The 23,793-nt window shown below is 43.9% G+C and overlaps 1 protein-coding gene across 11 annotated transcripts in view; it reads right to left on the bottom strand.

Annotated features, from left to right (window-relative positions):
- Positions 1-23,793, bottom strand: part of tenm4 (teneurin transmembrane protein 4) — a 180,504-nt gene that overhangs the window by 87,559 nt on the left and 69,152 nt on the right. For 5 of the 11 annotated variants that reach the window (XM_089013404.1, XM_089013405.1, XM_089013408.1 and 2 more), the window contains 6 exons: positions 20,823-20,921; positions 17,964-18,199; positions 10,226-10,390; positions 6,448-6,662; positions 4,112-4,322; positions 432-533 (listed from right to left, as the gene is read on the bottom strand). In XM_089013404.1, coding sequence (XP_088869530.1) covers positions 432-533; positions 4,112-4,322; positions 6,448-6,662; positions 10,226-10,390; positions 17,964-18,199; positions 20,823-20,921 — 1,028 coding nt within the window. Of the gene's footprint in view, positions 1-431; positions 534-4,111; positions 4,323-6,447; positions 6,663-10,225; positions 10,391-14,252; positions 14,318-17,963; positions 18,200-20,822; positions 20,922-21,117; positions 21,193-23,793 lie in introns of those variants that run through there. The other 6 variants (XM_089013406.1, XM_089013412.1, XM_089013410.1 and 3 more) reach the window with 4 other exon arrangements.

The following is a 23,793-nucleotide window of genomic DNA, read 5'->3' as shown; positions in this document are numbered from 1 at the left end:
CAAGTATGTGCAGAAACAATTCTTTTGAGCATTATTTCAAATAAATTTCACGACACACTCTTCTCGTCATTTCAAAGAACTGCTTCAATTGTTTTATCCCCTTTGGTTTTAAATGTCTCAATTTTTTTGGTTTGTAAATGTGTAAATGTAGTTATGTACGTTATTTTAGTAATCTCTCTTTGCTTTGCCTTCAGATGTTCTGTCTCTGTTGTTGTATTGTATGTGTGAAACACTTTGAGTTTCCTGGTGTCTGAAGTGCACTTCATCACTAACGTTCCTTTGCCTTCCTTTTCCTGGGATGGCGTAGAAAGTATTTTATTAATCTGACAGCGGCGGCAAACTATCCCTTCAACACGGAGTAACATGACACTCCTGTGACGTGCTCTTTCTGAAAGTTTGAGCCAGGTAAAAATCGGTCTCACCGAACTTACCTCGGCTACAGTCGTGGCCTTTGAATCCCAGGAAGCAGTGGCACGTTCCCCCCACGCAGTCACCGTTCCCGAAACAGCTGCTGGGACACTCGTCAACGGAATCTGAAGCGAGGCAAAGTGTTTGCGACAATTATAGTGGGATTTTCAGTGCACCCTCCCCCCCATTCAAATTTGCTGTATAATAATTTCATTATCAAAGTAATGATGACGACTAAACAACACCAGTCGTTGGCATTAATGACACTGGAGGAGGGGGCTCTTTTTGGAAACAATCCAACCTCTTGTGCTCCCACAAAAGCGCCTCGAAATACGAGCTCTTTTCTTTCCTCAAGAGAGTCACTCATCGGCGAGGATGCAAGGCAAGAAGAGACAAAGACGGGGGAGTGGTGGGGGTGGAGACTCACAGAGAGCTGCCACGGGCTTGTCTTAGCCTGACCTATTGATCAGGGGAGCAAGGGAGGGCTTTCCTGCAGCGCTCCATCATTGTGGAGAACCCCGAAAAGAACATGGGTGCGGTGAGAGGCTTGGCTTTCTTTAGCCCCGAGCGGGTGTTTGTCCGTGTGTCTGTGCCTGTGTGGAATTGGTGCTGGATGACAGCGGGGAGAATGAGGTGTGGGATGTCAGGCATTCACCAAATGTTTCCCGAGGGTGCAATTATGCAGTGGAGCTTCTTGATTTCAACACAAAACTACAAAAACATACACAATATGGATAAAAATATCAGGACATTCCCCTTTTTTAGTGCTCGCTCAGTCGGGGGTGAGTCTAAAGTTCTGTACTACTGCTCATTGACAGAAAAAAAAATGTACCAATACTACACAGTGATACTATTTTGCGGGTGGGGAGTTGCCAGAGTCCATCCTCCAAGCACACCTGGGTAGACGACACCCTAAGACAAAGAACCAGTCACAACCACATCCACGCCGTCACTGAGTGGTCACAAGTCAAGCGAGCGGACCACGACACCATCAGTGACCCAGTGAAGACCACGGGGGAACCTTGTAGCAACGGAAACAAGTTGCGCTTACGGAATTCTTGGAGGAGCAGTGGACCACTCCCTAAAGCCAACCTGATTACCTATATTGTGTCTTTGATTTGATTACCTCTATATTGATTATATATCTGATTACCTCTATTGACTATCCCTGGGTCTGGTTTCACCCCATTAGCATGACTAAGCCTATGTGGTATCGTCCTAAGAAGTCCAGCCTTTGAGTATGGACCTATCAGAGCAGAGGTCTGGCACGGCCACCTCTGTCCATTAGGGATATAGAGCCAGAGTTTCCAGCACAACTTTAGTTCACTGACGAAGCGAAACGTGCGACACCTTCGAAGAAGTACAGATTTTCCTCGTATTGCTAGATCGTTTCTTTTCAAGAACGTATGACATTTTTTTGGCCAATCCCAGCTTTACGTCCCATATTTACTATCATCATTCTAAATCACGGTTGGCCGTCTCGTTTCATTGATTGACCGTGAACCGCGTTGAATACTCATCGGTTATCCCGGCCTTGTGTTCTCCCCGTCACGAATATCTCCTCCGCTGCAAGCTCGAAGTCGGCCCGATGCATAAATCACAGATTCAAGCCGAGGCCTTCATTTAAATTCATTACCCGGCGTATCGGGAGGAGCTAACTATTACGCGAATCCCCACAGTCAGGCGGCGGCGCATGCCGGTTTAATCAGCGCCTTTTTCCTTTCCCCGCGTGCACATCGGAATGGGGGAAAGGCGGGGGGAGGGTGTGGGGGGTGGCTTCCTCCAGCCCCAAACCTGCACTGGGAAAAGTGTCGGGTACAAGGCAGGCAGGCAGGAGAAATGGCTTCACGCTCAAGGGTGCTGTGATTCAAAAAAAGGTACTGGAACACGTTTTCGCATGGCCACAAAGCCGCAAGGGCAACCGACGTGAAGGACAGGGACAATACAGACAATCATCGTACGGCGCATACTGTACTTTTACGTTCATAAAATCGTGCAGCACATTACCCTCACCATTTGAACATCCCACCTTACTGATCTATTTTCGTGTTTTTGTGCTACAGGTTTCTATCTTGCTATAGGTTAGTATAGCGGGGTTAGCAATTTTGCTTTTCGCGTCCCTGAATCCAAGTAAAAATCTTGGAACCGGCTCGAGAACGTTTGTGACTCCAGTTGAAAACCTTGCTATGCTAGCAGAACAACTTCACTATCTTCTTTTCCTTTCGCCATGGTGAATCAGTGTCCTCCATCTTAAGAGGTTTTATCCGCATGTTTGTTTTGGCCAAACTTTTACGTCGGATGCCCTTCTTGACACAACCCTCTGTATTTATCCAGGCTTGGGAACCGCACAATAAGACACTGTCTTATGTCCCCTTGTGGCTACAGAACAACATACTTTTTTTTTTTTTCCTAAAAAAAAAAAAAAAAAAAAAAAAAAGGTGACGCATATAAAACTCAAAAAATGTGCACAATACCAAACCTCAAAAGACCACTTTCTTTGATCTCCCGCGTTCTTCTACCTGAGCGGCCCGGGTTTGAAGGTCAGGTCAGAGAATCTGCAGCTCTGCCTGTTGGTGGGATTCAATTTCTGCTGAGGGGCACTTAACCAGTGACCCATTTTTCCCAAAAGAGTGCCTCCTGTGGGCGCAACAGCTCAGATGCAAACCAACAAACATGGGCCCAACTCTGAGTAATCTTGTCCAACCCACCCACACACACACACACACACACACACACACACACACACACACACACACACATTTCGGCCCCCCTCCCTGCCCATCCGCTTCCCAATTCGTCACGTCGTCTGCCCTTTTTCCGCTGAAGCTTTCCTACTACTACTCGGTGACGGCGGGGAACCTTCATGCACCCCCCCTGTTGAGGAGAAATAACCAAAGTAAACATTCTGACGTACCCCCGTATGTTATATCATAGCATAAATATTTTATTGCAGCTGTTGTTGGCACAGCAGGTGAGCCCGGGGGGTGGCCGGGGTCGGGCTGCTTGAATGCGGACAGATCTACATCGATCCTGTCGCACCGACCAAGGAGTTTTTAATTAAAGAGCAAGTGAAAGGAGTTCTCAGCCAACCACGGTGGGAGGAACCTGACACCCCCCTCCTCCAATTTCCCCCTCACCTCCACACCTTGCTCCATAATGCTCGCACTAAGCGTGAACAAAGCGGTATCAGAGAAGCAGAAATTGGAGCAAATTGGGAGAGGGAAAAAAAAAACATTGACACAGTGGCAGAAGTGTAAATGTAATGATTTTGTAGTTTTTTAGCATTTGTAGAAGCGGCACCTATGGAAAGATCACTTTTGTCAATTTCACCACTTTGAGATGAATAAAGGTTATCCAATCTAAAAAAATGTAATTTCTTAATTTAAACCCTACCTACTCACCCGTCACCCCTTTGGAGATTTTTAAGAAAAATACATTTTCAGTAGGCGGAATGCCTTCCAAATAAATACATAAATAACTTAATTAGTTAATTAATTAATTGATAGATAAATGTAAATACATAAACATACATACATACATACATACATAAACATAAACATAAACATAAATAAATATATATTTTAAAACACTTGCTAAGAAGACATGCTGGTTGAAAACATAACCTGTGCATTTTTTGTTGATGACCTCGAGAATTTCATTCGACGTAGCGACTTAAATTTTTCGGTTGTCAGAGGGAGCTCACCTACGGCAGTGGTGAGAAAGGAGACAGTTTCTACATCTTTGCCGTCATTATAGACAGCCAGGTGCCAAATGCCAGACTCCATGTACTGGATGAAACCCGTGTCATGTGTTGCGACGGCTGCCAGGCTTCGCTGCAGGGCGGCGGGCCCCTCCAGGCCGGGTGGGGTGCGAACCAGGAGTCGCCGGCCATCCAGCAGCTCCACAAAGTCAAACTGCGAATGACACGGGTAAAGAGTCAGCGAGCGGAGTCGGGATTGATGGATGAGCCGCAAACGGGCCATTAAGAGTGACATGTGATGCGCAAGCGCTTTCGGGCCGCGTTACGGCTGGGCATCATTCGCTCTGCATGAATAAGTTATCCTTCCGTGACAGCAGCAGGAGGAGCATTAGCCTGGCTGCAACGATGTGCAACGTGGCGAAATGGGCTTCTGTCATTTCACGCAGCTAGTCCAACTTTTTATGGAAGTCAGCAAGGAGGGCTTCTCTACCGTTGTGATTCTTGCTCTATACTTTTACCTAGTGGATTAGTGTAGCTAGCAAGTGAACGGGCTAGCTTTAGCTGATTTAAAGTTTCATCTGTGTAAAATCAGTGAGTGAACTACTTTACTTTAGCCATTGGTCCTTCCATGACCTTCAAGAGCAACTCAAAATGGCCGCCTTACAAAAAGATAGCTTTGTTGTTGGCTAGCCACGAATGACATCGACAACGAATGCTACTAAACCCCATTTAGACATCTCAAACTGAATTTCTGTGCCAGGTCTCTAGCAAAAGAGCTTCCCGATTTCAAGCCCACCTGTTAAAATAAATTTTAAATAAAAACTAATCAGAAAAAAATGTTACGAACATGCGCACTCTCGGGAGAAAAGAAACGGACAGCTGCTAGCTGCGTTGTGAACGAGAAAGATAGTCCAGCCTGATGCGATAACAAGCTGATGTCATTAACATCTGACAACATCTGATATTCTGATATTGTTCGATTTAATGGAAATTGTAGTGAAGAAATTAAGTGAGTTGGCCAAATAACTTCTACAAGCAGTCACTTCATCAGCAGGCCCCATGAATAACAATGAGTCCACATTTCACTTTCATCTACGGTCTGATTAGTGACGGGTAAGAAATGACCGCTTTCGAGACAACACCAGGCTGAAAAAGCAAAACGACACCGGATGGTAATTTCTACCGAAATTGGGCTGAGGGAGAAAAACCAAAATGGCAGTTGCGCAAAGAGAATGAAATCTAAAGTGAGAGCTCGGAGAGCCAGATAAGATTCATAACGAGATCTATCTCCGGGAAATTAGAGCAAAAGAAAAATCCTTCCGCTCCCTGTGCCCCGTGAGGCTGCAGCCCCTTTTCGTGATTCATTGGCGATACCAAACCGCACTGAACTCTATTGTAAATCCTCAATGACATAACAAAAGGAGGTGATTCATAATACAGTGGAAAGAGGTTATGAATTGATTCCGCGTTGGATCTAACAATAAAGCAATTTATAATCGGCCGCAGAGCGGAAATGTGGAAAATTGCTCAAACTGTGTCGACATGATTGTAAATACTGTAAGAGAGCACGCTATTCTCTTTCACGGAATAAACCGAGTGCAGACAGAATTCTGTTCTTACAAAGTGTTGGGTATAAGTCAAATGGTGTATATGGCTCAAGCACAATGCTAAATGATAAGAGTAAACCTTCAAATAGATTTGGTTACGGCATACGGTATAATATGTATTATAGAATCGAAATTAATAACATAATTAGTAGTACCTCGGACAAGCAGACACAGAAGCAAATGGTTGGACAAAAGTAAACTTTTTTTTGAACAACAACATGTTCAACACTGCTCATTTTATGTTTCACAAATGCAAAATTGATCAAAACACAAGTGGGCTTGCATAGGACAAAACATATGATTCTAAATATTTTTTCTGAGCTTACGTTTTAATATCAAAATGCTAAATTAACTGATAATTATTTGAATACCAATTTTTGGTGTAATCTTTGCCACAAAATTCCTTAAAATCAGATCATTAAAAAGAAGCTTCATCCAGGCAAGGTAAAAAGAAACATTTCTTTTTTTGGGTGCATTTAGTTTTGCATTCATTTTTTTTGGATATAAATTCCCAGTTATTATTGAACAAAATCGGAACAAAGTATTAACAATTTTAGAAACTAGTTGTTTAAGTACTATGTACATAAACTATGTTTAAGTACTATTATGATGATTATGATGATGATGATGATGATGATTATTATTATTATTATTAGTATTATTATGTGTGCTCCAGCCGAGAAAATTCAAGTCTTTCAGAAGAAACAAGCTCATTGAAAAATCAACTCCAACCTGTGTGTGAGATGGTGGCAGGCCCCTCCTTCCATAGATCCCCACCAAAGCGTCCTTGCTGAGTGACACGTTGAACTTCATGTACATGGGGTGGTCCACGAATATCTGTGACCGCCAGAAGACGCCGGGCAGGATCTGCTGCGCGACCTTGCGACCCACGTCGATCTCGCCCATGTCGATGTCGCTGTCGTCAGGAAACAAGCCATCTAATTTGCCTGTGAAGCACATGTGCACACAAACGCGCACACGAGAAAAAATCGGTCAGATGTCACAGCATTAATTCAACCCGCGGAATCCCGAGGGGACGGCAAAGAATGTTACAAACGACTCCGTGTGACCGTCCCTGTCCTAACTTTGAGGGAGCGTGCATAAATAAATTTAAAGTGGAACACTTGGGTTGCATTTGAATGAGTGCTAGAGCGACGTTAATAAAATATAATCGTAGCATTTAATTAGTTTGCATTCGACACTTTCTTTTTCATATCTGTTTTCCGCCACTTGTTGCTTTGTAATCCAAGCCTCAACACATTTTCCGAGACTTGCCACTAAACTAATAGCCTATCTGGGAAAATTGAATGAAAAAGGTTGAACATATGGTGGCACAAATGATATGGAAGAGAGCCATACAGTTGCAATTGAACCCATTGTAATAAAGTGAGACATGTAATTTTACTTGAGAAGGAGCTGCAAGAGAGGTCCATATGCTGCTTATTGCACCTGGTGCTGGACTCGGTGGAAATGACATCTGTTCCCCCGCGTTGACGAGCTCCGACGAACGCGCTAACGACAACGAGCGTCAGGACATGGCGCCGGGCACGGCTTAAGGCTACAGATGGCGCTCAGAAAGATGTCTCGTACAGTAAACAACAAATACCAATCCACCAAGATTAAATATTATCGCCGTGCCGCTTGCGCTGCTGACGATACTGACAAGTACATCCTCGCAAACATTAGAACTGAAAGCTTAGCTTTGAATGACTCTTCATAGCACAAGCAGCCAGTTAGCTAGATAGTTTTGGCAGAATGCTATCGCGAAAATCACTCCACAGTCAGTTTCCATTACACCTTTGGTGGCGAATTAGCGACAATTCCTATTGACCAGTGAGCCATGAATTTCATTGTTAGGCCGTCAGTAATGCTATGTCTGAATCAATCCAGACTGAAAAATGTGTGGTGTGATTTACTACAAGCCCATTAGAGGGTACAATTAGCCAGGAAATAACTTACCAACTTTTCTTAATGATGTCCATTTTTTTGTTGAAAAGTCCATCTTGAATATGGCTTTAACAGTAGATCTCCAACTAAATCAATTTTTTCTCCTCATTCAGCCATTGTGAGTTGACAAAATCACTATTAAATCAACACAATATATTTACTTATGCAGCTCGCTACCGATAAAGTGTACAAGCTCTGGCCAGTATGCGGCTAGTGATAAGAGCAATTTTCTGACGTTGACCAAGGCCCGCAAGAAGGCGTTGGTCCACCTTTTGCGTTGCCAACTTGAAATCTGACGGGTTAAAGTAACAGTTTGATCGATACATGTGATGCGATAGGGCCCGCAGAACTGATTGTGAAGCCGTCCAGGTAGATTTATGACCCTGGTAACAAACTATGGCTGAAATGTACAAACACACATTTGGAAGCAGCGCAACAGTGGAATGAAAGGAAGCTGAAAGACAATTTTGAATTATTAAATATGATCTACTCATCCCTAAAAATTGGCTCCCTGTTCCCCAGCGCATTTAGTGTGAACTACTCCTACACACCAATACACCTTCACAATCAGGCCCTCTTCTACCTTTTTGACCTTCTTCACAAATACACTCCTCGCCGCAACCTCCGTTCCTCAAACACAAACCTCCATCAAATCCTCGTAGCCGGACTCAGTAAAAGTTGGGGGGGGGGCTAAGCCTTCTCTATAGCCGCCCCCACCTCCGGAACGCTCTACCACAACACATCCGCAATGTACCGACCTCCAATCCAAGTATCAACCTTCTAATCTGCGCTTAAAACTCATCTGTTCCGCAAAGCTTTTAAAAGATTTTAGTCTCTTTTACCCATGCTTCCTTTTGCTCATTTAGATGTTTTTTTTGTCAATTATGTATGCTTATCTTCAGGTATACATTTTTTTTTGTTTTTAAGTTTTGTAAAGTATCTTTGAGTATGATGAAAAGCGCTTTCAAATAAAATGTATTATTATTATTATTATTATTATTGGATTGGATTTGTCTTTATTAGTCTCGCAGTGGAGAAATTTACATTTCACAGCAGCAAAGTTATGAACGAAATGAAAGTAGAAAAGCAAAATACAGGAGCTGCTGGAAAGGCAGCCACTCTCGCGGCGCCGTCTTGAAGTCAGAAGAACCAAAAAAAAAACTAAATAACAAATAACATGACAACACAAAGATACAGAGAGAAATTCATTCTTAAGCACTTTCTGTACCCTCTTTGTTACATAAAGCAGTTCCAGATGAAAGATTATTATTATTATTATTATTATTATTATTATTATTATTATTTATTAATGGACAAAATATAATTAACAGCAGTCTGTGATTCATATATTTTTAGGCCAGCAGTGAAGGCTTTGCCACCACTGGTTGTAGCAAACTTTCGGTCCACTGTTAATTGCATTCAACATCTTACATCTCAGTACATCTTTATGAATAACAAAAAAACATTTTGCAGAGAAGGCTTTGAAGGCCTTGTCGCTCCGTCACTGTTATTCACAGGAAAGCAATGCCAATTGCTAAACTAATCGAAAATTGACACTTCAGATTTTGACCCTTTGCTGAGCGAGTATATTTCAAACAGAGATATGGACGGAAGCGTGTTAAAGTGCTGCGTAGCCAAATTTGGACGTCAAAATAGCAGGCAAATAAAAATGTGTCCAGACTCATGACTTTGTAATGTAAACGGTTTGGCGATCAATAAATTCCACACTGCTGTACAATCCGCAAAATCGCTGTCAGGCTGTTCTGTCACACGTGGCGCCGTAATAGGCTGCCTTATGTGTCAGTCATGACCGACCCAATTAGCTGAGTTGGCCCAACTCCATGTTAATGTCGTGCTTGGCTACGGTGGCAAAACGAGACAGAGACAGCTCGTCATTGTTACAAGTGACAGCGGCACAGAATGAGACTTATTCCCTAAAAATAAAAAAAAACATGTTGATTCACCATTCCTGGTGGCTGGGCTTTGGACCTTTTCTGCAACCACCGCCTCAGTGGCCAAACACACTTTTCTGCCACGTGTTAAATGAAGAAAGACAAGTGCGGGATTCATCTATATGGTAATGACTCCTTTCTTGCCCTTTATTTGTGGCCTGCCGGTGGCAAATGGCACGGCAACATTTTGGCCCATTTGCCTCCAAATGAAACCGGGCAAACTTTTCTGGATGGAGCTCGCCCCACAGTCGGTAGCGTTGGGCGAGGGCACGCTTTCGCTGGCTGCCAAGCACGGCGGTCCGGGCGGGGAGATGAAAGGATCACATCTGTTATGAAGGGTGAGCAAGTGGCTAATCCGTCCCACCCCCACTCCCCAAATGGCTCCACGGAGCTGTGCCATTTTCTCTCTCCAGGAACAAACAAGGCTTTTCCACTGACAAGCACTTTCCCGGGATTACAATGCAGATCTCTCCACATGCCACCAAGGCCTGAGATGGTCGCGTGCGAAAACAAGCGTCGAATAGCCGCAAATGTCATTGGCAAACTTTGTTCCTTCGACAAAACTTTGCGGCTGAGCCAGTGCGATAAAGCGCTTGAAAGAGGGTACTCACTGTTGTCTTTGCCCCGGCGATCAGGAACCTCCAAGCCCGTGTTGCCTAACGGCCTCAAACTTAGGTCCGTCGGGAAAGGTGGTCCACTCGTGTTGTCGACGTTCACGTGGAACATTTGTCTCTGCGTGGGCTTCAGGTGCCAGTTTAGTCCAAAAAGGTGCATGGCTGGATGGGGTGGTGGGGGTGAGACCAAAAGGAGTTAGTTCATATTGGTGAAGAAACGACATTTCTTAAGGCATAAAAAATCTTCTAATAAATAGTGTCAACATGCTTAGGGCGACCCGGTAGTCTAGTGATTAGCGCACCAACTTCACACTGCGGAAGTCGTGAGTTCAAGACCCAGTCTGGCCTCCCTGTGTGGCGTTTGCATGTTCTTCCTGGGCCCGCGTGGGTTTCTTTCTCTGGTCCTCCGTTTTCCTCCCACATTCCAAAAAACATGCATGGCAGGCTGATTGAACACTCTAAATTGTCCCTAGGTGTGAGTGAGCGCGGGTGGTTGTTTGTCTTTGTGTGACCTGCAATTGGATGGCAACCAATTCAGGGTGTCCCATGCCAAGTGCCCGAAGACGGCCGGGATACGCTCCAGCACCCCCGCGACCTTAATAAGCATAATCGCTCTAGAAAATTATTGGATGGAACATGCTATTAGCATAATTGCCATCAGGCTATATTATATCCATTTGCTAATTCCATGCTAACAACCAATTCCAGTGCTGCTACACAAGTGAGGAAGTTCTGTGCAACAAAGTAATTTATGTAACAAAGAGGGTACAGAAAGTGCTTAAGAATGAATGTCTCTCTGTGTCTTTGTGTTGTCATGTTATTTGTTATTTAGTTTTTTTTTGTTCTTCTGACTTCAAGACGGTGCCGCGAGAGTGGCTGCCTTTCCAGCAGCTCCTGTGTTTTGCTTTTCTACTTCATTTCTTTCATAACTTTGCTGCTGTGAAATGTAAATTTCTCCACTGCAAGACTAATAAAGGAAAATCCAATCCAATCCAATCCAATCCTGGAAAATGATTTATTAAATAAATAAACTGTGATGGACTGATGCACATTTTGGACAGGTCAATGTGATTATATACTTTGACATGAACTGATTAGCGATCAGTGTAGCATGTCACCTGAGACAGAGAGACAAAGATGGTAACCGCATTCTTCCTCCTTAAAAAAAAAATAATTCTCGTCTCCGCCCTTCACTCTCTAACAACATCGCTCAGACCCTCATCCATGCCTTCATCACCTCCCGCCTTGACTACTGCAATGGCATCCTTTACGGTACAACCTCAAAACTCCTCAATAAACTACAGTACACCCAGAATGCTGCCACCCGTCTACTCACCCATACCCGCAGCCATGAAGCAGGTTTGGGTGATTAAGGATAGAGATGGCAATGTATTAACAGGTGCCAGTAGTGTGATGGCAAGATGGAAAGAGTACTTTGAAGAATTGATGAATGAGGAAAATGAGAAGGAACAAAGAGTAGAAGACGTGACTGTTGTGGACCAAGATGTAGCAAACATTAGCAAGGATGAAGTGAGGAGGGCGCTGAAGAGGGGGAAAGGCACTCGGGCCTGATAATTTACCAATTGAGGTATGGAAGTGTCTTGGAGAGGTGGCGGTGGTGTTCCTGACTGGGTTACTCAACAAGATCTTAGATGGTGACCAGATGCCTGAAGAATGGAGACAAAGTGTACTCGTGCCTATTTTAAACACAAATAAGTTGAGCCATACAATGAAACTCTGGGAAAGAGTAGTTGAAGCAAGACTAAGAGCAGAAGTGAACATTTGTGAGCAGCAGTATGGCTTCATGCCAAAAAAGTGTACGACAGATGCAGTCTTTGCTTTAAGAATGCTGATAGAGAAGTACAGAGAAAGTCAGAAGGAATTGCATTGTGTCTTTTTAGATCTGGAGAAAGCGTACGACAGCGTGCCCAGAGAAGAGCTGTGGCATTGCATGAGGAAGTCTGGAGTGTCGGAAAAGTATGTTAGAGCGGTACAAGACATGTATCATGACTGTAAGACAGTTGTGAGGTGTGCTGTCGGTATGACTGAGGAATTCAAGGTGGAGGTGGGACTCCACCAGGGGTCAGCTCTGAGCCCCTTCTTATTTGCTATGGTGATGGACAGGCTGACAGACGATGTTAGACAAGAATCTCCTTGCACCATGATGTTTGCAGATGACGTTGTGATCTGTAGCGAGAACAGGGAACAGGTGGCGGAGACACTAGAGATGTGGAGATATGCCCTAGAAAGGAGAGGAATGAATATCAGTCGCAGCAAGACGGAATATATGTGTGTGAATGAGAGGGATCCAAATGCAAGAGTGATGAAGAGATAAAGGTGGAGGATTTTAAGTACAGTAAAGTCTCGTTATATCGATATTCAAGGGAGTCCGAAAAAATATCGATATAACCGGGACTATCGATATATCCGACCCTGTTTGCATGTAATTTTCTCCGTGCGTGCATAGAAATAGTATCGATATAACCGGGACTATCGATATATCCGATATCGATATAACGAGACTTTACTGTACTTGGGGTCAAATGTCCAGAGCAATGGAGAGTGTGGAAAAGAGGTGAAGAAGCGTGTCCAGGCAGGCTGGAGCGGCTGGAGAAAAATGTCAGGTGTGATGTGTGATAGAAGGGTTTCAGCTAGGATGAAAGGAAAAGCGTATAAAACAGTGGTGAGTCCAGCCATGATGTTTGGACTGGAGACAGTTCCACTGAAGAAAAGACAGGAAGCAGAGCTGGAGGTAGCAGAGCTGAAGATGGTGAGGTTTTCTTTGGGAGTGACCTGGTTGGATAGGATCAGGAATGAGTACATTAGAGGGACAACTCATATTAGAGGCTTTGGAAAGAAAGTCAGAGAGGCCAGACTGAGATGGTTTGGACATGTCCAGAGGAGAGAGAGTGACTATATTGGGCGAAGGATGCTGAGTCTTGAACTGCCAGGCAGGAGACCGAGAGGAAGACCAAAGAGGAGGTTTATGGATGTGGTCAAAGAGGACAAGAAGGTAGCTGGTGTGAAAGAAGAGGATGCTCAAAACTGGGATAGATGGAGGACAGTGATTCGCTGTGGCGACCCCTGAGGGGAAAAGCCGAAAGGAAAAGAAGAAGACGAGAAGAAGTAGCATGTCACCTGAAAAAATAAAATAAAATAAAATAAAATAAAATAAAATAAAATAAAATAAACGATGGTTGGGACTGTTGTAGAATGGTCCTGGGCACAAACTGAATTAGTTTTGCAAACAAAACTGTGACATGAAAACAGTACGTGAAAGCAAAGATGAAACAGTTTACAGCTGCCAAACTTCGGAATAATCAGAATCAGAAAACCTTTATCCGTCCCACAATGGGGAAATTTGCAGTCCACAGCAGCAATTTGAAAGGGGATGGGGTGGTAATAATAAACAAAATCAAAATGTTAGCACATATGAAGCACATGGAGAAAAATGACAAAAGAAATACCCAAAAGTGGTGTTGTAGGGGAACAAAGGTGGTGTAGAAGAGGGTCGATGGCGAATGAAGGGTGGGCATGGGGTGGTGGTGGGGAATACATCACCATTATGAGAATGGACAAGATGAGCTTAGGAAAAAAAGATACCTCGGAATTCAACAATCAGCAGAAAAAAAGGTCCAGAGAAACTCAACGGGGTAATTTTATTGTTTTGCTGCTTCTTTTCGGCTCTTTGAGTAAATAACCACACACTACTTTCATCAACTCTGAAAGCGGCACAAAAGCGGGTGGGTGGAAGAACCCCCCCCCAAAAAAAAATCTATTTCTCGACAGACAGACAGACAGACAGACAGACAGACAGACAGACAGATAGATAGATAGATAGATAGATAGATAGATAGATAGATAGATAGATAGATAGATAGATAGATAGATAGATAGATAGATAGATAGATAGATAGATAGATTTTGTTGGGTTTTTATTTTGGGTGGCGGATGGGGTGCTGCAAACTTTGCAATGACATACAGAGGCTGTTATAGGACTAACGAGACACTTCTAATGAGATACCCAGTGACGGAGACAAGCTGCGCTTTCGACAAGGCGATGACCTGTCAAGAGTTTCCCAGTGCATGTTGTGGCCCCCTTTCACTTCCGTCTTGGCAGGAAAGTCGGGTCACGCCAGGTGCCAATTAGAGGACATGGAAGCAAAGGACTATGAGGTGAGTCGACGCCAGTCGCCGCCAGCCGAGCTTCAGAGGGCTTCCTCTGATGCGGCGACTGCGTTTCTGCTCGTGTCACCACTTTTAAGTATCAAAGAAGAATCGCAGCTCATCAGACTAACATGAAGACGTTCGCTGCCGTGGGTGTTTAGATTCGCCAATTGGAATCCAAGTTTAATCGCTTTAAATGTATTTTCAGGCCGACCATTGTCTGGCCAGATTTCCACAAAGCGGCAGGGGTGCGACTCCCGTCAGACGCTAAGGCTAATCCTAGTAGCCTGTTAGCTATCGATGTATCATCAAACCGATTTAACTTTCTTTGAAAAATATTGAGACACATACCAAGTCACTTGTGGGAGTGATACGTCTTAGATACGTCTTAGAAGATAATGGCACAATTGTGTGACCCTTCAAAAACTGCAAACAAACGTAAAGTTTCCAAACCACATCTGATTTAGACGTTTATGATCCTGAATTCCAGGCACAATAAACGTCCGTCATCGTCAAGTCTTTTAAGTTTCAAATGACAGCGCCGCAACCGTAGGGCGGTCACGGTGAACTTCATCTATTTACGCTCACCAAATGGCAAGTAAACAAAAGCAACTCTGAGGTCCCAACATGCATCAGGAGGCTTAATTGGCCTTATCAGACATCTCACCTCCAGTTCTCCCAATTACCAGCTTGCACAATTAATTGTGCTGCAAATCAAAAGCGTTTTTTCATCAGTCTTTTAATTAAACACGGCCGAGGATTGCCGGTGAACCCAGAGCGTCTCTGATTATGATCCACCTGGAGATGATTCATTTATTCATTTTAAACACCGTGTGATGAAACAGGGTTTTGGGCCGTTACCCCCATACACCTCAAATCCACTTTCTTCTTCTTCTTCTTTTCCTTTCGGCTTTTCCGTTCAGGGGTCGCCACAGCGAATCAGTGTCCTCAATCTAACCCGGTTTGGTGCATCTGCTTCTCTCACACCAGCTACCTTCATGTCCTCTTTGACAACATCCATAAACCTCCTCTTCAGTCTTCCTCTTGGTCTCCTGCCCGGCAGTTCAAGGCTCAGCATCCTTCTCCCGATCTCCTTAAATCCTGTGGCTTTATCTTGGATCACCGCCATTCCAGGAACACAGCTAATAATCTTTTGACAAAATAAAATAATTTCAAAATAAAATGGATCACTACTAATACTAATTTTCGTGTGCATGATCCCCACCTCCTGGGGGGAGAAAGGATGAGCCAGAAATGTGTTGCTATCGCCGATTGTTAGAGAAAAATATCTTTTCAAAATGTCCTCAATGAAAATTTTATTTGTCTCTTTTGAAATAATTTGCAAGCCCATTTGACCAATAGCGGCGTATTTGCCCACAGTCTTAGGTCTATATTCAGTGCCTAATTGGATGATGACAAAGGCAACAGCGGTTTTCAAGGTTAAAACTAATTTGGGCATGACACAAACGCTGGACGAGTTGCTTGCTCAAATAAAGTGGAACCAGCAGAGCCTCTCGAAACGGAATGACATCATCAGCGTCGTTACGGCCTCTCGTGACCTCTCAAGCTTGGCAACTATATTGAACTTTAGGCTCTAGACCAGACATGGGCAAACTACGGCCCGCGGGCCACATACGGCCCGTTAAGCTTTTTAATCCGGCCCGCCGAACCTGCCCAAATTATAGTAAAAACAGCGTCTGAAACTCATTACAAAAAGTTAGCGGACAACAGGGCAGATAACTGAAAAGTTGCCTGCCCCATCTTTCACAACATGAAGCACAATGAGACAACTAATCACATTAAAAAAACATTGTCAACATTGTACCTACTACAAATGCTACCTTGCTTAATTTACGGTAAATGCGCATGGCTAGATTTTGCTGCAGTAGTCGATTGTCATTGTGGTGCACAATGCAACGTTTGCATTGCTTCCTACGAGCCACTAAGCCCCTTTCATGAGTCTCACGTACACTTTACAGTCACGGTTTAATGTAAATTTACGTTTTGTAGCGTCACATATGTTGTTAGCTTCTATTGAATCTTTCTTCTGGGCTGAGGTTCTGTGCATCTATTTTGGAAAATGATATGCAATTGCACGACTTTATAACGCTTGCGAAAGTCCGGAAGAAAGCAGCATGCTTCTGATTGGCTGCCGTGCCGAGTATGCAAATTTCACTGCAGGTTGCCTATGTCTGTGTGCTCGGCGACGGTACACGTGTATTGTTTGCGCGTGAAGGCGAGGGCGTCTGTGAGGAGTTTGTTGAGCGCGCGGTCAGGACAAACCATCTATGATTTGGCGGAATTTAACACAAGTAGGTATTATTGAGCTTGAATATTTCGTTGTGGAATAATATGTTTTGAATGTTGAAAGTGATTCCATTTTCCAATAAATGCTGATTTCTTTAACTTTGCCCCTTCAATGAAAACCTATTAAAAACAGACGCAATCTTGATGAATCACAGTGCATATGTTATTTTAATCTATTTCCATTTCCTCCTCCAAGTATCTGCGAAATAGTATGTAAACGCCATATTCCTTGAGACAAGTTTATTAACTGATCAGGGATATTTTTCACATTTGAAAGACAGTTAATAAATTGGGTTGTTACTGTGCTATGAGGTTTGTACACACTACATTTAAAGGACAACCGGCACCATTTTTTGTTTTTGTTTCCCACTGACATCAGAAAAACGTTTTATAGCATCTATAATACCCAAAACAGGCAGGCTGATATTTTTAGTTAAATGAAAAACACCAATAAAAATGACTTCAAAATGAATCCGGAAATGGCCAGTTTCAGTAGGTCCCACCCCCTTGTTCGTCACGCCAAGACGTCTTGTCTTGCTCGAGAATCAAAACAATGGCTTCAGATTCGGAGAAGATGTTTTCTTGTTACTCATCCAGTTATGAATATGATATAGTATAATAGTTCTGAAGAGGAAAGCATAAATGTTTGCAATTGATTCAAGGAGTCCTCCCATATCAATTCGAGCCGTCAATGACAGCAATTTAGCACCCAGAAAATGTAGAAGATTGCGCCCAAGCTCTGTTGCAAATGGGCTGATTTGTCAGCTGGGAATTTGTGTCAGTGAATATCAAATAGTTGTCTTGGTGCAACACACAACGATTCACCATGGCGTTATTTATGTGTTTTCCTTCTAATTTCGCCATCAACACGAAGTTTTCAGACCAAACAAAGTACCCAAAATGCATTGTGTGTCGCTTTCTCGGTCTGGGGCGGTCCAAACGTGACGTCACATGGGGATCGTCATCAACTCGAAAACAAGACTTAGTGAATATTCAGCACAAGTCTTAGAACGTAAACTATATGCTGTGGAATCTTTGTAAAATACGCTCAGTCGAAGTCATTTGAAGTGATTTTATAAATTATGGACATAACTTGTCTGGAGGCGTCGGTTGTCCTTTAATGCTTTAGGTTTAGTATTTCCGGCCCAAACACTCCCTCCAAATGCTACTGGCCCCGGCCCCTCTGTCAAATTTTAGAACCCAATGCGGCCCGCGAGTCAAAAAGTTTGTTTGCCCACCTCTGATCCAGACTGATACTTACCAATGAAGTAGGCCAACAGGAAAAGCAACGTGACGGAGACCAGTATGGCGCTGAGCGCGGCACATTTCCAGTTGCAGTGCTTGTAGGGCTTCTTTAGGCTGAAGGCAGGGCGGGAGAATGTGCTTCGAGGGAGGGGGCGCGGGGGCGGCGAGTACACTGTGCTGGAAGTCAGCGGGTACCCCGGCGACGTGGTGCAATACATGGGTGAAGTTCCACCTGGCTTGAACAGGAAGTGCCTGTGAGAAGGAAAAATGCCTGGATTTCATGTCAATGTCAACTTAACAATTAAGTGTGATTGTGTTGCCAGGTACACTCTGTCCCTTCGCCATGGTAACCCTTCTGCTGAATGAGCTGCGTGATATTAGACGCACCAGAGGAGCAGTACCAAATATTTTGAGTCCTTGGAACACATACATGTTTCATTGTGCTGGATGATGAGAATGTGTCAAATTATGTTTTTTACTTTTGAAAGAGTATCGAATAATATTGACCTATCGACTGACCGAGCGACAAAATAATTGTTCCACCTATACCTGCAACCAATAAACCTACTTACACTATACGTATTACTTCCCTCCTGCTATGCTACCAACCTACCTACCACTACTAAATAAATTTTCTGACTTGCTGACAACCTAGCCAGTCAACTAGCCTACCTCCCTACCCAACTCACCTGTCTGCTGAGCTAGCCTTATGGATCAACAGCCAATCTTCCTGCTGTCTTACCCAATAATCTTACTACCTAGCTACCTACATAGTCTTTCCACCTACCTGTAGCAGCTTCTACTGACCAAACAATCCTCCTCCCCTCTTTCTTACTGATGTCCTACCCACCCAACATTCCTTACCACCTCCTTACAACAACACACACTTATCTACTGAGCTAACCAGTCCTCGGACTCACCTGCTTCTACTCATCAACCAAACAATCTTCCTTCCTTCCTACCAATTATTCCTATGGGCCTACCAACTGAACGTTCAACCAACCGAGCTACATACTTACATATTACTACCAAGTGCTTTGCCATGTGCACAGAAGAGGTGCAAGCTGAGACTGAAATATTTTTTTTGCTCTCGCTCTCAGGTCAGCCCAACATAAAATGGCCCTTGGACCGAGATAACTGGTTGTGGGATCGTTACACTCGACTATGCTGAGTGAAACTCATTTTTTTCCAGTATTCACGGCAAAGCGTCAAAGAGTAATTCCCGGGAAGCGCAGGAGTGCGTGCCAAGGCTATTCCTTCGTCCTTTGAGGAAACCGTCCAGGCAACGTCAGACAGGACAAACTCGTGGTCCATCAGAGGCGGCCGCATCGCTGTCAAGGCCTTTTTACTGACGCGTTTACAAGGGGCGGATGCGATTAAATGCCACATTCCAGCGTGCCACGAAGGACAGGACTGGGAGCATGTGTTACCTTTAAGCGCAGGGGCGGGGTGAATACACGCCTGCACAGCTTGAGGAGTTATGATGGCCATTTTTCTCAACGCCTTGGGAAAAAGACGACGTCGACATAACACCGGACAACGTTGCATTAATCCTTTGTGCTGCACTTTGTAGTGTACAGTGTTGGAAATCGAGGCTATTGTGAATTAATTAAAATGGCAAGCGGTGATAAATGGGCCCTGGCTGCTCCTTTTTAAAATGATCATGAAGCGCCATGCTACGCCCCCTTCAAATTGATTATTTCGTACAAATAATGTATTTGTTCATATGTCGAAGACACAGAAGAACAAATTGCTCTTCCACTACAACACTATTTTAGAATTGGTCATCTTTTTGGCACTTAGATTTCGTGGAAAAATAGAAAAAAAGCTTTGTGTCAAACTTCTTTGTGGAAAATGTCTGTTTTAAACCAATTCCATACAACACATTTTGTCTTAAGGACCCATAGCATCCTGTTATGTATGTGTTTTGTATTCTTTTGCAATCACAAACAGGCTTTAGTCACTTGTGTTTGTATGTGCACACAAAAACTACTTAAACGTAAAATCCAATTAACCGATTGGTTTAAGAATGGGATAAAGGTGCGGATCTTGGAATTTTGTTAAGTGGATTAGCCATTTATATTGGCCTACATCATCCTGTCTGGGGCTCCCAAATCGAATGGATTGTGAAATTCTTACATTTGAAAAACTTATTTGCAAACTTACGTGCAAAATTATTTGCACGTTATTTAGTGGTAGTAGTACTTAGCTGTGTGTGCATGTATGTGTGCCGAAAGGACATAGCTCCAACATCTCCCGTCCAATAAAATGGCACTCACTGCAGTACATTTAGCGTGACACAAACTCTAATCAATTGATCATAAGATGCTTATATTGGTTGAATTTTCAGTCATCTGCTATGCATCTTAATGATCAAACCAGAATTGGTTAGGACCCTTCTTTGCACATTCCTGTAAAAAATGACAGTTGATGGCACTGAACGCCAATGGCACTCAATGCGTTAAAATGCATTGCAGCCTAATAGCGCCGAGTTTCTCTCTATGTACAGTATTACTCAGGCCGCTCGACCCGAGAGACAAATCCTGACGTCCTGAGAGTCTTTCTTGGTATTGTTATTTTTGTTTAGCGATTGTCCAAAAGAAAATAATTTGCTTGTTCTGCCTCACAATCAGACATCCGGGGTCACTTTTGCATGCACTCTTAAGTTCGCAATTATGCTTCATTATCCGCTCAAGGGCTACATGGGGACGGATTGAGCTTCTGGCACACAAACACAAAGATGTAGATGCGCACACAATTACAGACACACACACACACACATACACACACCAATGGCATTTCGGGGGCAGATAATGTGTGATGGAAACATAGCACAAGGCATTGGAGGCAGAAGCGTGGCAAGCATGCGACCTACCCGTCGTTGTAGGCAACGTCGTGGCGTGAGGACGCCAGTATGTCCATCTCAATGGGGTTGTCCTGTAAAGTCTCAAGGAATGCCTGCTTTGCTATGTTTCTACACACAGGCGGAGAGATGGATATGAAGCCGCTGGTGAGATGCGCGTGCGGGAGCACAAAGTAAATACACTGTTTCGCTCAACAAGGACATACGGTATGGAGACATTGAGCACCTTAAGGAACTACTATCACTACTACGACTACATCAAAGGCAGGAATAGCCCCCCACCCGTCGTTTGGGCACGCTGGCCTACCTGGTTTTGCATGAGCCCTGCCCTTGTCTGCAAGCGTCTTGCTCCTCTCTAATAAACATCAGAGTATTCTGGCTCCTTGTCAGATTGTGTGTTGGAAGAGAACAAGGTGTCACGAGCAAATAGGAAACCTTAAGGTGGTACCGAAGAATGGTAGCTTGGAATACTTCCGCTAGCGGTGTATCCTAGCTAAACTGTCACTTATAAGTAAAGATGAGTGTAGGGGGAATAGTTTGAATGTAGGGTTGTGGGGTACGCGGGTGGACAATGGGTGACACAGGCGGCCAATGGGCGACACAAGGGAACATGGGGAAGGACATATGGAGTAGAAATGGAGCGCGGAAGACAACAGTGACACAGCTTAAGGTCTATCTGGGCGAAGCGGGGGGGACAAACAAACTTGGAATACACAAGAGACGGTCGGTTAATGTGGTATATTGGGAAAAACAAAAACAAAATGGTAGACATCATATGCCAACTTGAAGCAAAGAAAGTAAAAAGAACACACAAGACATTTGATTCAAGGTAAGGGGTCCACATGGGGGCATTGAACGTGCAAGACAAAGGGAGACCGGGGATATGGGTGAAATGGGGGTTGAACGGCTTGAACGGCTTCAGATTTTATTTTTGTTGTGGTTGACAGGAACATTTTCGGGACACTTTATCTTATCAGGGATATTTCCTGAACAGGTTCCACCGTCGTGTGCGGTAAAACAAATCACGTTCGGATGCCTTTGTGTCTTCTCAGCCAGTGGGATAATTGTGAAACTGGAAGAGTCAATTTAACAACAAGGTCGCAAGTCACACCGGTACATCATAATAATGTCCAATATTTGTCCTTATTGGATGTGAGACTGCGAAGGTTCTGTGAACAGTGACAAGTGCAGCGGAAAAAGGGAGATGATTGCCCTGTGTATGCGGGATGAAGGCTAAGCGTTTGTTTTCTCTGGCAAAGGTAGTCGTTCATTTTTGAAATGAGGTTATTGATTGACCACCACTGGTCTTTGTTACATGACAGCGCAGGCACTACACTATATCGTCTGTCATAGTCAGCAAGGGACGGACGGCTCAACCAATGTAATTTTATGTCTTTTTTCCTCAAATATTTCAAAGTAGCTCCAGTACCGTTTGGTACGCCAACCACCGCCACCTGTTAATGTCAAAGAGGCTGTCACTGTCATTGCAGAGTGGTAATGTCAACTCGTTGACTCGTCAGCTCAATAACTGGGCCAAAGGATCACGGAAGACACAAAGTCGGAGGTTTGATGGTACTGAATAATGGAAAAGTACTTGGGACTAAGGGACTTGATGGACACAAATCGATATGTTAGTTCCTTGTAACCATTTTAAAAGAAAAATGGCCGCCAGTTATGACAGATGAGTATGTCAAGGACACATACTTGCGAATGAAGAAATAATATATGATATGAAACCAACAAATTTAACATTTCGACTAACTTCGAAAACACCCTGTCAGCATGTGTTGCCCACCAAAGCTGACAGTTGTCAATTTAAGTAGTCTTGGCTGAGCTTTTGAAAATGAGAGACAATTTCCACCGTTGCAGAGGCAAAAGTTTGCTTCCGTTTCCCGTACTGTGCGACTAGGATCGTGCCGTGCTTCCGTGAAATACGGGCACAAAGGACAACAATGGACGGAATCGATCTGTGGCGTTGCTCGGCAACGGGGGGTGGAATCCTGCATTGTATATACATTTTGTTCATAGGCAAGGTCACGGCGGCTGTTAGCCCCCCATGGTTCATTGTCACAGAGGCCGTTTTCACTATTCGGTGAGGGCAAAAAAAATCGGGTCATTATCATGAAGTGGCTGTTATAAAGGTGTTCGGGACTTGTGAATGCTATCGTGGCGGGAACGTAAACGAGTTTGGACTCCAGTAAGGTACAGAGATGATGAAGGCAACCCAGATGAGGTTGGGGAATCCGGTACATCAATATATTTGGGAAAATGATGATTTACAGAGGGGCAATGGCTTCTTCAATTACACACATGATAAAATGGAAGACAAAGACAAGAGACATTAGGGAATGGGGTACACGAGGCCGAAGGGAGCAAAGTGGAAAATATGCAGGATCAAATGAAATTCCTTCGACAGGCAAGAGGCATGACAATGTCAACGTGTTTAGCACCACTGTCGCTTTGTGGGGATGACATGTGTAAAAAAAGCTCGTCACTGCGATTGCTCGCACATCAGGATGCAGCGTTAATGAAGGTCGCGCAAAAGCCTCGCCGAAAGGGATATTTTTTCAGCTCATGATAAAGTTTGCCGCATGGCCTCGCCCGTTTGATCAATGAACAACGATGGAGGAATGGACCATCCGCAATGAAACGGGCTGCTTTGCCGCTTTTGAAGTCTTTTCACTGGCGAAGAATGCAACTTTTAATGAGCACGGATACCTGGGCCCAGGGGAGGAAAAACACCAAGCTGGATACGAGATCGGAATGTGACCGAAAGCCATTCCGAGGGACATTGTCACGCTCTCAGCTAGCTTGTTAACAGTCCCATACAAAGTTTGGGAAAAGGGTGGTTAATGTTTTTTATCTTCGTAAAAATGGAGGGAAAAAAGTGCTTGTGACGACTGCAATTTGAAAACGTGTCCCAAATGATAACCTCTTTTTTAATCAATAATCCAAAATCAGACTGAAATAGTTATGTTCCGCT

The sequence above is a fragment of the Hippocampus bargibanti genome, linkage group LG14, assembly GCF_051943395.1.
Source record: "Hippocampus bargibanti isolate YZ-2025 linkage group LG14, ASM5194339v1, whole genome shotgun sequence".
Taxonomy (NCBI): Eukaryota; Metazoa; Chordata; class Actinopteri; order Syngnathiformes; family Syngnathidae; genus Hippocampus; species Hippocampus bargibanti.
This window is presented reverse-complemented; position numbering and strand designations above follow the sequence as displayed.